The sequence below is a fragment of the Aythya ferina genome (assembly GCF_964211825.1).
Source record: "Aythya ferina genome assembly, chromosome: 8".
Classification (NCBI taxonomy): domain Eukaryota; kingdom Metazoa; phylum Chordata; class Aves; order Anseriformes; family Anatidae; genus Aythya; species Aythya ferina.
The window spans coordinates 4,845,929-4,861,662 of NC_140304.1; the positions used below are offsets into that span (position 1 = coordinate 4,845,929).

General features: G+C 37.2%; 1 protein-coding gene across 2 annotated transcripts in view; it reads left to right on the top strand.

Moving 5' to 3' along the window:
• Positions 1-15,734, top strand: part of SLC30A7 (solute carrier family 30 member 7) — a gene marked incomplete at its 5' end in the record, with an annotated part of 29,876 nt that overhangs the window by 2,964 nt on the left and 11,178 nt on the right. Inside the window, 6 exons of one of the 2 annotated variants that reach the window (XM_084528610.1) lie at positions 2,930-3,038; positions 4,692-4,779; positions 6,740-6,866; positions 7,771-7,920; positions 8,948-8,998; positions 11,136-11,271. In XM_084528610.1, coding sequence (XP_084384736.1) covers positions 2,930-3,038; positions 4,692-4,779; positions 6,740-6,866; positions 7,771-7,920; positions 8,948-8,998; positions 11,136-11,271 — 661 coding nt within the window. Of the gene's footprint in view, positions 1-2,924; positions 3,039-4,691; positions 4,780-6,739; positions 6,867-7,770; positions 7,921-8,947; positions 8,999-11,135; positions 11,272-15,734 lie in introns of both variants that reach the window. The other variant, XM_084528611.1, reaches the window with a different exon arrangement.

The following is a 15,734-nucleotide window of genomic DNA, read 5'->3' on the forward strand; positions in this document are numbered from 1 at the left end:
TGGTCAAAACCTTGTAGCTGATAAGGGAAGGATATAAGGACGGGTAAGGTTTACAAGCTGTGGCTCATCATTATTTTAACACCATTGTATCACTTTTGAACTGAAGTTAACTTGAATGCATTTACCTGAAAGCACAGCTGGAACAGGTAGTTGTTTGCTTTGATTTCAGTGCAGACACATTCCAGTCTAACTGCTTCCAGTTAGGTATGGTGATCACCAGCAAAAAGAGCAAATGATTGCTATCATTAAACTTTGCAAAATGAAGAAGCAGACACCTGTAGCAAACTCAGTAAATTAATTTCATACTTGGAGGGAACCATCAATAACCAGCTTGTGGTTGCTAGGTACAAATACATTCATAAGTTTAAAATATGCTTTGGTAGTGTCATTATTTAAAGTTTAAAAAAAAAAAAAATGGAAAACAAACTTTCCATGAAGATTACTGTTGCTTAAGATTGCTTCAGATTTGAGTAACTCAAATCTAATTGATAGTGTTACGTAAATGGATGTAAACATGAAGCAGGTATGTAGCAGTCAAAAGAACTTAAGGAAAATACTTGTTGCAGTTCTTTTATTTCAGGCAAAAGAGAATATGATCTGTAGAATGTGTACTGGAACTCTGTTTTTCAGCCTGCCCTAATTGTAGGAAGTGTCAAGTTGCTGCAGTGTGAATGAACATCAAAGGAAAATTCTTAGCACTTTGTATCTGATAAAGCATTAGCTCTGAAATAAGATGCCAGAGGGGAAAACTGCTGTGCTGAAGTAGACTTCACTATTGTCAAAAATTCCAAGACTGTGAACTAAAATTATAAATAGAAGATCTCAGTCTTTACAGGCCTAAATTATTTTGTCACAGGCATACATTGCTCAATTTTACAAATGTTTATCATGGCTGAATCTTTTTTTTTTATTTTTTTTTGGCTATAGACATTAAAATTATCTGTGTGTGAAAACTCTTCCAAAGTATCACATTTGAAAATGCATTTGGGAATATTGCTTTTGTAGATGGTGTTAATGGTAGTCTTCACCAGAAAAGTTCCTGTTAACTTACACATACACTGCATATAATATATACTCAACAGCAAAATCTTTAAACCCATTTTTTTGACTATGTGTAAAAAACTACTTTCATAAACTTATATGGGGCCAGTATTTAAATACAGCTTGTATGTGTGCACTTTGCTACCAAATTTGCTTATATGGTCACTGAGGAGGAGCCTTACCTTCTTCTGTACACTTGCTGAAATAGCACATCTCAGCCATGTGCTGTGCTGGTGGTCTATCCTTCGTGTCAGTGTGGATATATCTTCTGTTAAGATTTTTTGGCTTGTAGCAGAAGCACCTTATGGTGGTTCTGGTCCATACTAGGGATGATCCTTAGCAGCTAATTGCCTGTTGTTACCCATTGACCAGCTGAATTTGGGAGGTGAAGTGAATCTTTTAGTCAAAATAGCTCAGTCACGGTGGTGTTTTCTTTTTAGTTTTCCTTCTTGAAAGAGAAAAATGGACTTAAACTTTTTCTGTGGGTGGGGATTAAAGCTAAAGAATTGAAAAGATAGCACATCAATGTTCAGAAATTAAGATTTTACCTAGAGAAGGTATTAAGCACTTAAATGTCATAGCTACCCTGAAAAGCTAACTGGAGAATCAACAGACTTGTTACAAGAGCAAAATGAATGGAAATAATCATTCTCAGAAACTCTTCATCCTATGGAGCATTTTGAAATTGGCACTTATTTAATGCTAGTTAAATTCTTGGTAAACTTTTCTATATTCTGTATCAGCTATTAGACCAAGCTCTCCAGGATATACCAGATCTTTAATGCAACTTGAAAAACAGACTGCTTTCTGTTTTGTCCCTGATATTAATATATATATATCAATATATATATATATATATATATATATTAATATAATATATATATATAAAAATATTTGGTCACACTATGTAAGTGAATTTCTATTCTGAGAACTGTCCACGCACTGAAGGCATGTATTTCTGGCAGCTGTAAGGATTTGTATCATTAATAGCATTAATGAGCTGCATTTATTTGAAAATTTTCTTCCAATTCAAAACTCCTGTTGTTTAGGTTGAGGCTTTGCTGAGACATTGTGTTGATTTCTTTTGAAATCTTTATTGTGGTCTGAATATCTGAATATCTGAAGTCCGTGGGTATATCCATGACAACAGTTCTGATTAACAGCATCTTTCTGGTTATGAAACTTTTGTCAGGAAGTACAACCAGTAGAGCTGTGACAAAGGGAACTTGCATCAAGAAAATAAAGTCTTGTGTGTTGTGTGTATATATATAGTTGGTGATCCAAAACTCTATAATAGTTTCATACAGATCATAAATATTTGCTGGAAGAGTTGAAAAATGCTTTGTGACTGGGTGAAATAGATCAAGATCTTTAGAAAGCATGCAACATAAATTGATTTTTTCTTAACTGTTTTCTAATTGAGGTGGTAAAAAGTAGAAGTTGAGTTCTTTGGTAGACTTAAGGTTTTTTTTATGTTACAGTAATGCTGTGTGCCTTGTGGGGGAATTCTGTCAGAGAAAACGGATGAACCTGGCTTGTCCACCATGGCTGTCGTTACTTGGTATTGATAAACAGAATTCCAAAATATTTGTGAGTGTGTCTACTGCAGGGGCTTTGGTTTGTGTCAGCAGAACACCCTCCCACACCGCTCACCCCGACATCAGATGCTAGGAGGATTTTTCTCTAAGCAGTCCTGCAAAGCACCTTCACGAGGCTGACAGAAGCAGCTCTGGCAGCAGACTTTCGAAGGCCGTCTGGTGGGGGTTTCTGCCTTGTGCTAGCAGAGCTGTGCCTGAGGCTGGCTGAGTATTCTGCTAGTCAAAAGACTGAATGTTCTCTTTTTCTCATACCCAGCATAACTTGTTTTTTCTGTTCTTTTCCAGTTTAGGTTTAATATCAGATTCTTTTCATATGTTTTTTGACTGCACTGCTCTATTGGCTGGATTAGCAGCTTCCGTTATTTCGAAGTGGAGGTCAAATGATGCTTTCTCATATGGGTAAGAGACTTCAAGCTGTTACTCTAATGTACTTCAGTAAATACCTAGGTGGGAATTTTTCACTGTATACACAAAACCTCTTTTTGCAGAACAAGAAAAAGTTATATTGAAAACGTGCTTTTTAGGGTGAGTTATTTAAACCTTTAATATGGACACCTTCCTAAAACAGGAAAAAATGTAGAGGTGTTGCTTTTGGCGAGCACGTTTCACTTCTAAGAGCTCTGCAACAATACTAGTGCAAACAGGTTAGGCAGCAAAAAGCTTCCGTGCTTTGCCACGTGTACAGCACCGGTGTATCATGACCAACTACAGCATGGGTTTGCCTGCATGGTGCAGTGAGGTACATTACAGGGGATCCTGGAGATTATAAACTGAAATTATAAACTCTGCCTTGCAGAACCAGCAGCATTCAGCAGGTGTCTGCCAGGGCTGTGGCTGCCCTTAACAGCTGCCAGGAACAGCTGTGCTGTCCTCTAGGCTGAGGAATGTCAGCCCACACTGCCCTTCGTGGATATAGTTGCTGCAGTGGTTCTGTGTCAAGGGAACTTGGTTCCACTGTGCCCTGTAAAACAATACTGGTGATATAATATTGTTCATCTGTGATGCTAATTAATTAACAGCAAATGAGCTGTAACACAGGTTGCTGCATTCCCCGTAGCGTTACTGACCTGAATGTCAGCATTTAGCTTCAGCTGTCTTGCCTAAGCATGGACCGTGTGGTTTGGGACTCAAAACACTCTTTAATTAAGGTGGAAATTCTGGTATACCTAGAAATCAGCTTAGGAAGAATTGATTTTGCCATGAACTAACTGCAACGAAGGCAGGTTCTGTCTTAATTACTGCCCTGTATTTAAACAGCTTATGTTCAATTTATTAGAGTACAGCCACCATATATTAAGTCTGGTGTTTCCTACACTGGAATTATATGTTAATGTAACCTGGCTCTTTCTTCATTGGAGAAATTTAGTAGCTGAAATAATTGTTTTAGTTAAGACCTTTACTAACCCCCCCGTTAAAGGGGAAACAAATCAATGTATGACTAATTTTTTATTAAACAAAACTTTATATCAACATTCTTAAGTAAACGTTTAAGTAAAAGTTGTAATCATGGTTTCCAGATATACGTTTATATCATAACTTCCAGTACAGATTATCTTAAATGGGAAGTATCAAAAGCTTTCTTTCATCCAGGTCAGGTAATGGCTGCAGAGGCAAGCTCTGGCTGATTTTGCAGTTGGGGCTGTGGACCTAACTAGAACACTTAAGTTAGACTGGTGGGCTGAGGGTTGGGGTTGTTGTGAGTTACTGTCTTGCTCAATTCTCTGTACCAGCTTTGCTTTCACTTGCTCCACTTATCGCTTCATTGTTTTATTACTGTTACGTTCCAAGTGATCTCAGAGTTGCTGTGTTTTAAAACACCTGTGGAAGTTGAGTAAAAGTTTGTTGTAATGGTGAAATTTCTGTCAACATAGAAAATAATGAATTTCATATAATTATCTGTAGCTTTTATACTCTGTCCTCATTTGGAAATTCCCTGTGTAATTCAATTGTTTGAGAACTAGAAATTTGTACTCCAGTTTCTAAGTTTCACTTTTCATTTTCAACAGTTAAATGGAGGTAGTCATAACTGCTGTTCTTTGTTGTTTCTTGCAGATACGTCCGAGCAGAAGTACTTGCTGGCTTTGTAAACGGTTTATTCCTCATCTTCACAGCATTCTTTATATTTTCTGAAGGTGTTGAGGTATGTAATGATGCAAACTACTCTGTCAATTTTCACTTTTCTATTTGATACAAATTTCTATGTGTAGAGTGTATTTAATGGGGATAAAATTACTGAAATCACCCCTTAAAGATGTGGGATCTGAACAGTGTTTTGGGCCATCTGAAATTGCTGTTTTGTGACATAAACCCAGTGTAGCAGTACGAGCTTCTTAAATAGTGTTTTGATGGTGTGTAAAGGTGCTGTCATCTTGACGCTGTCCTTTTTCAACCAGTGCATAGTATATCTAGACAGATCCGTATTTTTCATTGTTAAAGGCCAGATGAAGACAAGAATGAAAGGCCAAAGATTGTCATACAGAGTAGAGAAGTTAATCATAAGAAATGGATACACATTCTGTGAAGAAGTTTGGATAACTCAAAGAAAGAGCATTGTTTTCCAAATCTTCACGTCTGATACAAATGCCAAGTGGTGATAGTTTGAGTTCTTATAAGGACACTTCTGGATTTTTTTTAATAAAATGATTCAGCTGAGAATTTTCCTAAAATATTGGGAAAAGTTGAGTCCAAATCTAGAAGCAGCAGCAAAGCTTACTAGAAAAATTGAATAATACTCTTTACCCTTCCAGTGGTGATGTTGAAACATTATTGCCTTCCTGCTGGTCTTAGCTCCCATGCAAGTACTCCCTTTTTTTTTTTTTTGTGATGATGACCCCTTTTCTCCCTGTCACTTCAAAATTTTTCATCTGCTGAAAGTTTCATTGTTTTTCTGTTGCCTGTACCTTTCATCCCTGTGGATGGATGTTGAACATTTTTCTCTCCTTTCAGTAGCAGTTTACATCCTTCAGCACTTAGCTCCAGATTCAAATTGTGTTAGTCCTTGTCGTGGTTTAACCTGGCCGGCAGCTAAACACCACCACACAGCCGTTTGTTCACCCTCCCCCCTCCCTCTCTGGGATGGGAGGGAGAAACGGGAAAGTATAGCCCGTGAGTTGAGATAAAGACAGTTTATTAAGACAGGAAAATAACAATAATAATAATAACAACGATGATAATAGTACTACTACTAATAATGTGTACAAACAAGTGATGCACAATGCAATTGCTCACCACCTGCTGACTGATGCCCAGCCTAACCCTGAGCAGTCCGGCCCCCCTCCCCCGGCCAGCCACCCCTATATATTGTTCAGCATGACCCCATATGGGATGGAATACCCCTTTGGCTAGTTTGGGTCACCTGTCCTGGGTCTGTCCCCTCCCAGCTCTTGCTGCACCCCCAGCCTGCCCGCTGGCAGGAGAGAGCAAGAAGCTGAGACGTCCTTGGCTTGGTGTAAGCACTGCTCTGCAACAATTAAAACATCGGGGTGTTATCAGCACTCTTCTAATCCTAAGCCAAAACATAGCATTCTACCAGCTACTAGGAAGAAAATTAACTCTGTTCTAACTGAAACCAGGACAGTCCTATGTCTTGTTTTTTTTTGTTTGTTTGTTTTTTTCTAAAGCTTTTTGAATATAGATTTTAAAGTTTAAAAACAAACAAAACCACAATTTGTTCTCATCTGTTGTTTCATTCCCCTTATCCCCACTCTCCAAAGAAGGAAAAAGCTTTTTAGACTCCTGGAAATTATTTATGTTATTCGGGCAATCCGTGTAATGTTAAAATGCTTTTGCATGTTCTAGAGCTGAATCCCACAGGAGAATGAAATCGTACAGTCAATGCTAGCTAGATTGAAAGTATATTAAAATATTCTCAGCACAACTTTATTTATAAAACTTCAACTTCAGACAATAAGAATTAGTCTGTGCACCATCTCAGAAATTGGAAGTCCTGAGTAATTCTTAATTATGTCTTTCTGTATACTTGTTTGTATGGGAGTGCTCCTGTGTCTAAGCACTTTTGTGCTACCTTAATAATGTGACAAGACTGTAAAAACATCATCATTGCTTTTTGTTTTTTCTTTTTTGTTTTTGATTTTTCCTAGAGGGCACTGGAGCCTCCTGATGTGCATCATGAGAGACTTCTTCCGGTTTCTATACTGGGATTCATTGTAAACCTTATAGGAATATTTGTTTTTCAGCATGGAGGTCATGGGCATTCCCACGGTTCTGGTAGGACATCTGTAATTTTCAGTGCTGTTTACTTCCTTAGAACCCTGTGTTCCAGAACCCTATTATCCTTCAGTGACAGCCCCGGGATTACATTTTTAGGTCTTTTTAGTGGCAATCCTGAAATGTATATGTGATATATATACGGGACTTGTTGCAGTGTTGACGTTCATATTTTAACGCCAGCCCTAGTTACTACTGTAACTCATGTATTCTCACATAGTTCCCACCCATTAACTCTGGAACTCCAGGATCTGCATTCTGGAACATGAATTCTACTGCACCTTATGGGAAGAGAGATGCAGAGTATCTTCTGGACAAAATTAGGCTGTAGTTAGGCAGGGTCTTTATGAGCAAAATGTCTGAAACAAATTTTAGTTATAGGATGAAGATTCAAGTACTTCTCAATTTAAGGTCTTTTGAACTTTAAATGCAGAATTTCCCTAACTGTATACGGTAAACATTCTTTTTTTTTTTTTTTTCCACCAAGCTAATTGGTAGCTATTTCAGCTTAACATATAAACTGATAGTATAAAATAGTCTATGGACTTTAAGCAGCAATTTAAGCTTTAATTTTTAATGTGTGAATAATAGCCAGTTTCCAATCTTTAGCTGTTTTTAATGTGTTTGTATCTAGTTTTGTACATGAACTGAGTTGTGTTAAAAATAACACAACTTGTTTCAGAAGTAGGAATGTATAAAAATATTTGACTTTTCAAATCAGATATGCATATCACATGGCTACACAGCACAGGTTTAGATATGAACAGCTTGTGTTAATTTTATTCTAATTTATTTAAAGCCACACATTGAAGTGACCTAAAAGATGAATATGTTTTAAGTAGCTTAGAGACAAATGTAAGCATGCTTCTATTTGGCACTTAAATTTATACTAATTTGTTTCTAGGGCATGAACACAGCCATTCTCTGTTTAATGGTGGTCTCAGCCATGGACACAGTCACAGAGGTCACGGTCACAGCCACGAACATAAACATGGACACAGTCATGACCACAGCCATAGCCATGGACACTCTCATGGTCAGGACTATTGTCATGGTAAGTGCTTAAAGTCATAGACCATGTCTTGACTTGGATATTTAAATGTGGCATTATTGATTTTTCTGAACAGAAGAGAGATGCTGGCAGCTTGTTGTTGTAAGCAAACAAGGAAATAGCACACCTCATATTTAATGAAGCTACGCCAGTGCCTGTCTTGTGGTTTGTTTTGCTAAGTGCTGTTTTATTTGTGCTCTATGCAGTGTTAGTTTTTATAAGTTTTAATTTACCTTTATATTTTGAATATTCACCTTAATTTTATGTGCAAGCAAAATATGAGTATGTATGCAACAGCAATATAATAATTTAATAATAATAATATTAAGTGCTTTATTTCAATTTTTGATGAAAATTAACAGACAACATTAAGATGCTTTGCTAACTTCCCTCTCGTGTGGTCCTTGCTCTCTCCACATTCTCCCCACCTTTCTTCAGTAGAACGATTTGATTCTTGCATAAACTATTATATATGCTCACTAGAAGTCATTTGCTATCCTATGACAGTTTTTTTCTTAGGAGATTTTTTCTGACTTGTTCCACAGAGGCCTTAATCTACTTGAATGAGAGGATTTTTTTTGACTTAATTCTTAATTTTACTTTCTCTGTCTTATCTGTCTTGTTTTATATAACATGTAAATGCTTTCTTGATGGAAATATTCCTTGTTAGCGTATTTATTGATAGTACTCTTTTTGCTTGTATGTATGGCTTGTATTCTTGAGAAGGCTTCTTTTGCTAAGTATTAGGAAGATTTTGTTTCTTACTTTTTTGTTAAATAAATATATGTTGGTCTTTTTATTTATATATTTTTGGTGTGTGTATATTCTATATAAAAGATCATTGTGCAAAGCGGTGCTTTCTTTAAAAATATGTTTTAAGACTTGATTATTGCATTGCTAGAGCAAAATCTAGTCATAGCGAGCAGTTTCTCTGAGTAAGAAACTTCAGAAAGGAAGACCATAACTAAATATACAACTGGAGCGAGTCGTTGTGTAGGTTAATATGCCAATATTAACATTGTCTTCACAGATGACCATTCTCTTGAAGGGATGACTGGTTCCAGCAAGCAGATCTTACAAGGTATGAGAAGAAATATAGTGATTTATTAGTTTATTGTGGTCTGCCTGTGAGTGTCCATTGCTCGTCTATTTCAGAGCGTGCCTCTGGGTAAAAGCTACCTCTTTCTTAGAGGAGCTGTTCTGTGAAGTCCTATTTCACATGTGAACAGACCAGTGCCTTACTGTGTGCGTGACTGGGCATTGAGACATTCACTGAAGTATAGACGTAATGCTTTGTCAACACAGTTTAAAATGGAGAGCCCAAAACTGGGATTCAACTTCTGTTATGATGTTGAAAAATCAAAGAAGAAAAAACTAGGAAAGAGTGGTTAAAAGCAGAAACCTAAGATGCTGAATTGAAATGTATGCCTTGGAAAGTGGAAAGAGTGCCATTATTAAGATAGGCTGTATTTGAAAAATGCAGATGGATAAATAAGCTCAGTAACCCTTCAGGAATCAAAATGTCACTTCATCAAGCTATTACACTTGGTTTAAACAAGATGGTCATTCAAGCTATAATCACTTGAAGGGGAATTGGAGTCCATAATCTCCTGAGTATTAGTGCATATAAACTACTGATGATGTCAGTTCTGAGCTTTGATTTTTTTTTTTTTAAGCATTCAAAAGTTAGAGTGAAAGAATTGTACCATGTAAGAAGTATTTCTCTGGCATAGCCAGATGTACATACTGTGTTCTTTTATTGGGTGATTTTCTGGCTTGTTCGTAGTCCTTAAAAGGGAACATTTTCAACCTCTTCCAATGTTTATATCTTCCACCATTGTGTTTATGTATATTCAGTACTTCAACAACAGATATGAAAAGACTGACTTCCAAATGGAAGGCACATTTTAACTGAATCACAGTTGGAAAAAAAAATAAAATTATTTATCGATACGTATATTTAACTTCTCAGTATTGTGCTGGGTTGGCCAAATAAGCAACCACCTGATGCTCACTTGTCCCCATCCTGCAGTGGGACAGGAGAAAGAGTCAGAAGAGTATAAACAGGAACTAAGTTTGGGATGAGATACAGGCAGTTTAAAAAGTTAAAGGGGAATTGGGAGGAGTGGGTGCAAAGGCAATCCCTTACTACCTCCCAGCCAGACCCTGAGCAACAGCTACTTTGGAAAGACTCAGTGTTGTTACTGAGCATGATGTTATAGAATAAACATAAATATTAAATAATAATTATTATAATAAATGGAATATCCCTTTGGTAGTTTGGGACAGTTGTCCATGCTGTGTCCCCTCCCAGCCTCATGTCTGTCCCCAGCCTACATGCTTTTGGGACAGAGGGCGTAACAGAGAAGGCCCTGAGGCTGCTTGTGCAAGCATTGTTCAGTGGTAGCAAAAATACTGGTGAGTTCCTAACAAACCTAATACCTGGTGCCATATGGCCTGCTCTGAAGAGTTTTAAATCTATGCCAGCCAAACCCAATACAAATGAAAATGTAGGAACATCGCTAGAATGCTGATTTATAGTTGTGGGTTATTTTGGGGCTGGAGGGGAGTATTATTGGAGTCCCAACATTTGTGTTCAGAAAGCTGTTTCTGAGTGTCTGTTCTTGCTATTGCCAGCAGAGAGCTCCAAAGGCTAAGTTGTGGCTAGCTGCAAAGTGCTCAATTACTTGTTTTTCAACTCAATGTGCCACAAAATAAGAGTGAAGTTATTCATGTCTGCAGTATATAATTATCAGAGTCATTTGTCTTAAATCTCTTTGCCAAATAACTTCTCCAAGGTATTGCCAGTGAAGCATCTTTCAAAGCTTTACAGATGTGTTGTTAACATTCTTTATCATCTTATACAGTACTAACTATGGTAAGTGTAAAGGGAACATGAGTTTCTTTAGAATAATTCAGGTGGGTATTGAATGAAGAAATTTAGCTTTATCTGTTGATCACTGCTTAAGTTGATAGCCATGCTGTGACACACCCTTTTATGCTAAGTGCAAAAAATAATACAATTTCTTCAAGTGCTTTATATTTTAAGGATATGTTGAAACTCTGTGAAAGCTTTCTGTGTATTTGACAAAAAATGAAGAATTCAACAAGTACAAATCATGCTATCTAGTTCTTGAAACTCTTCTTCAGAGTCTTTGAAATACTTCCATTAGCTGCGAGAGTACCAAGTTGTATTGATACAAATTAATCTCTTACAGGGGTATTTCTACACATTGTTGCAGACACGCTTGGGAGTATTGGTGTAATAATATCTGCTATATTGATGCAAAACTATGGTCTAATGATAGCAGATCCTATTTGTTCAATGCTGATAGCATTGCTTATAGGCGTAAGGTAAGTACTGATATCAATTGCTTGCTTGTACTTTCAATGCTAGTTACAGTTGAACAATTACAGCTCAGAAGAAAAGGATTATCTGTTATGCTAATGTTCTACAATGCTTGCTTTTATTCCAAGATTGATATGTTACCTCTGTTCTGTGCAACTGTCCTGGTGTATTTTGAAATGTTACCTCGTTTTTCTTTTTCTTCAGCTACTGCTTTTGCTTTTAAGTCTGCATATTTTTAAGTCTGCATATTTTACACCTGTTGGTGTAATATTACAAAAATACTACAAAAATGTCTTTCAGGTTCAAACCATAGAACTCTTCCTCTCTGTATTTAGTACACTGTTATGTAAACCGATGTACTCCAGTAAATGGAGCAGAATGGCTTCAGTGCAGCTGAGTTGAGCCTGCTGGCACGGGACATGCCCTTGTCCCTGATGAATCAAGACTACATTTTTTTTTTTTTTCCCTCGAGAGAGTTGTCTTTTCCTATGCATTTATATTCTGATACATCCTTATTCCTTCTAAGATTTAGTGGAAATGCTTCAAGTAGTTTTGTGCTTTCCCTGTTGTTGCTTACCAAGATCATTGTAAATGTGAATCTATTTGGATTTGATAGGACAAGCAAACATTTTGTTCAGTGATGCTGTTTGTGAGGCATTTCTGGCACCTGTTTCAATGGTGGCATAGGGCAGAATGTCACCTGATTAACTGCATAGTTACATTTACACCATATATGGCATGTTTATGCTACATGCATGGCAGCATTTGCAGAATTATTGATGTGAATCTCCCTATTTATCAGAGCAGGCCAACATGCTTCAGGTACTAAATGCACACAAAAATCCATGTACTAGCAGTCACTATGAAATTACCACTTGAATATAAACTCAAAAGGTTTACTTAAACATCCTGTAATTTTGTAAAGGTCAAATTATTAGCAAACCAATTCTGTGACTGAGATCTCCAAAAATTGGAAAGAAAGTGTGTAGGCTGCCGTGGGGAAAGAAGCTATTGATAGTTAACAGTTAAGTAGAACACTGATTTCTGTACCTATTGTATTTTAAGGGTCTGCCTTTGTGTACAGTAAAGCATATGCAGAGCGTTGATCCAAAAATACCACGTGAATGATTGCTTTTTTGTTCTGCTCATACAGAGTTTGGAAGAAGACTGTAGCTTCTGTAATAGAAGTTTGTAAAATAAAGTTATTCATAGGTCTTGTAGCATAGCTAGGATGGCCCTGTGGAGGTCTCTGTTCGATGCTGGAATGGCTGGAGAATTCCACTACTTGATGCGTCCTTTGACCCCATATCAGACCTAATGTTTAACGTGGTCTGTATCATTATTTTGTTGGCCCAAAACACTGTAAATGATCTCTAGGATTACTTTAATAAGTCTGAGTGCAGTCGTTTGCATCATAGTCAGCAGAAGTAAATCTGTGTTTCTTTGACTGACACATCCTGGCACAGCAGTGGAGCAAAGATTAATTGCAGGTTTTGTTTTTTAAGCAGCCCAACAGACCTAATTACTAATGAATTTGAAACACTTGAAGAAAATGATCAAAATGACTGACAGTTTCAAGTCAATATTTTGATAGTCTTGTGGTATTTAATAATTCTCATTTATGCTCCTGATCATAACACCATTGTTTGTTCTACCATATTCTCCACTATGCCATGTGTGTAATGTGTTCTTTTACAGATAACTCAAACTGTTTTTCAAATTTTATCATAAGGAGATCTTTTGTTGTAACAGTAGGGGCCCAGAGTAAAAAGAATATTTGTGTGTGTGGGTTGTGGTTTTTTTGTTTGTTTGTTTTTTGGAAAAAAAATAGCCCACTCATCTATAAAATCTCCCTCTTTCTAATTAAACCACCTTCCATAAGATGGAGTGGAATGGGAGTACATGCGTGCACCAACAAGTGGACCTATACATGGGTGTTTAGGAAATTGGATTCTTTTCTTTGTGGCTGTAGTAAAACAAGTGTAGTTTTGAGTCAGGGATACAAAAGCTAGTCAGATAAAGTAATTGTTCAAAAGTTCTGATGCTGTCTGAGGATTTTCCCCTAGCTGGGACTACAGAGTTTTGCTGATTTCAAGTAGGGTTGCATAAAAGCTGTTGGGTACTGGGTCTTCTTACAAGAGTATGTTAGCTGATTGGTTAAAAATACACTACTAGTTAGATTTAATTGTTGATCTTCCAACGCTGTCTTGCATGAATCCACATACGTGAAACCGTCCGTTTCCATTTTAGTCAGCTATGTAGGCCCCTGGTTCTACATTACTTTTATTATTTACTGGCTGATGCACCAGGCTAGGCAGCACTCTCCTTACTGCTGTTAACGTTAACCAACAGAGTCACAGAATACCCCGAGCTGGAAGGGACCCATAAGGATCCTCGAGTCCAACTCCTAGGGCAAGCAGAATCCTGAGCTTGGATCCTCTCCTATGCCTTTTAGTCATCTGAAGCTTTAAAAGAAAGCAGCAGGAATGTCAGAATCTGTATGGAAATGTTTTTGTTCCTGGCTGTCAGCTTGTTATATGGGAGGGAGACTTCTTTCCAGAAGTGCCTTTTTTGGTGTGTGTTGACAGGGTTTTTTCTGTTTTATGGTTGTTAGGCTAATTATATCTCCCCTGCCTAATCTTTGATGGGTGTCAATAACCTGAAAGTTAACTGGGACTAATTTTACTGTCTAACTGAAGTCTGTGGTATTAGAAAGGAGACAAAATTCTATCTCTGAGCACTTGTGCTGACCTTTTGTTGTTTGTTCTCAAATGCCAAGCATTTAGGATTGATTTGCCTAAAGCACAGGTGTTTTTCCATCATCAGATGTATCTCGCTGAACTCTGTCTCAAATTTTACAAAAAAAAAAAAAAAAATTTTGTTTTCTGAAATTGCTTCCAGGGAGACCTCATTCTGACCTTGGGGGCTGCTTGTTTGTGTTTTGTTTGTTTGTTTGTTTTACACTCTTTTCTGTGGTACCTGTGTATTCGAAGTGGGAATAAAAGCAGAACACAAGTCCTTATTTCCTTCCATGAAACTGCAGCACCCAAAAGGCCAGTAAAATGTCAAAGCAAATGCATGTAAGTGCAGAGAGCAAATGTTGATCTTAATCTAAGATTGAACAAACTTCATCTGTATACAAGCAATTTGTTGATCAGTTGCTTTCTTTAATGTTGGGCACCTCTCTGTGAGTTAGCATTACCGTTCCGTTTTCTGAATGATGGCAAAGCTTGCCAAAACAACAACAAAAAAAAAGTCACAGAAGTACCTGTGGGATGACTAACGAGATCCTCTCTACAATATAAAGCTGGACAGCCTCTATCTTGTAACCTGTTTTGTCTTGTGTAGATGCACGAAAAGTTGATGGATAGCTCTTCAGAGAAGTCAAGCAGTGCTTTTAATTCAAATGCTTGAGCCTTCCTGTAGACAACATCTCTAATTAGGGCAAATTGTCAACTACTGTTGTGCTGTGTTGCTCCTGTGATCCTTCACTGAGGCTGCTCTCAGGTGGCTTAACTCTCTGCCTGACTCCTTGTGAGTTAGTGTGGAACATTCTGGCTGCAGAGTAAAAATCCGGTGTGAGATGGTCCTGAGGTTGCTTTCACCGACAAATACAGTTCTCTAAAGCTTAGCAGAAGCAGAACTTTGGGAGCTCTTTCAAGACTGTAACAGACATGAGGTCAGCACTTTGCTTTAGTGGACTATGGCCTTCTGTGTTCCAGTAAAAACCCATCTTCAGTAGGATTCCTTAGAAATACTGTTAATATTTATTACTTCCCTTGCTTTAGAATCATTTTTTCTGCAGGCAGAACAGCCTGCATTCTGCTATTCTGATCTGGAGAGGCAAAGGCATAAAGTCAGATAATTCTCCCTTTCAAATTTCATTATGATTTTACCTACTGTAGAAAGTTTGCTTTTTCTCTATTTTAAGCTGTCTATTGAGTCTTGACAAGCAGAGTCCTGTGGTTCCTCAGTAGGAGGGCTATATCCTGTAGTCTTTAAAAATCTTCGCATCATAAATCAATGGCAAATTCTATGAAGCTGGGGGGTGAAGGTATTTTGTAGCCTTTTAAGTGTTCCTTGATACTACTGCTAACATCCGATTAATCTCTTTTCTTTTATTACTTTGTGTTCTATCTCATGGAAGTGTCCATTTAGTTATTAATCATAAGTAGGAAATGTTTGTTCTACAAGTCTGTTTAACTGGTATTTTGTTTAAAGACTTTTTAATTTAAAAAAAGCTTGAATATTTCAGAGTTATTCAGGTTGTCACTCGAGATTTTTAGTGAACGTTTTCTCTATAACTTAATGTCAAAGACGAACAATTTCTCAAGTCTCTAAAACACTCTCGATATGTGAAACTCAATGCTCTTTTTCTTGCCTAAGATTTCTAAATGTAATATAAAATGTTGAAGCAATTTTTGTATTTCCATCAACTATGTGAAATTATTCATCAGACAAAAGCCAC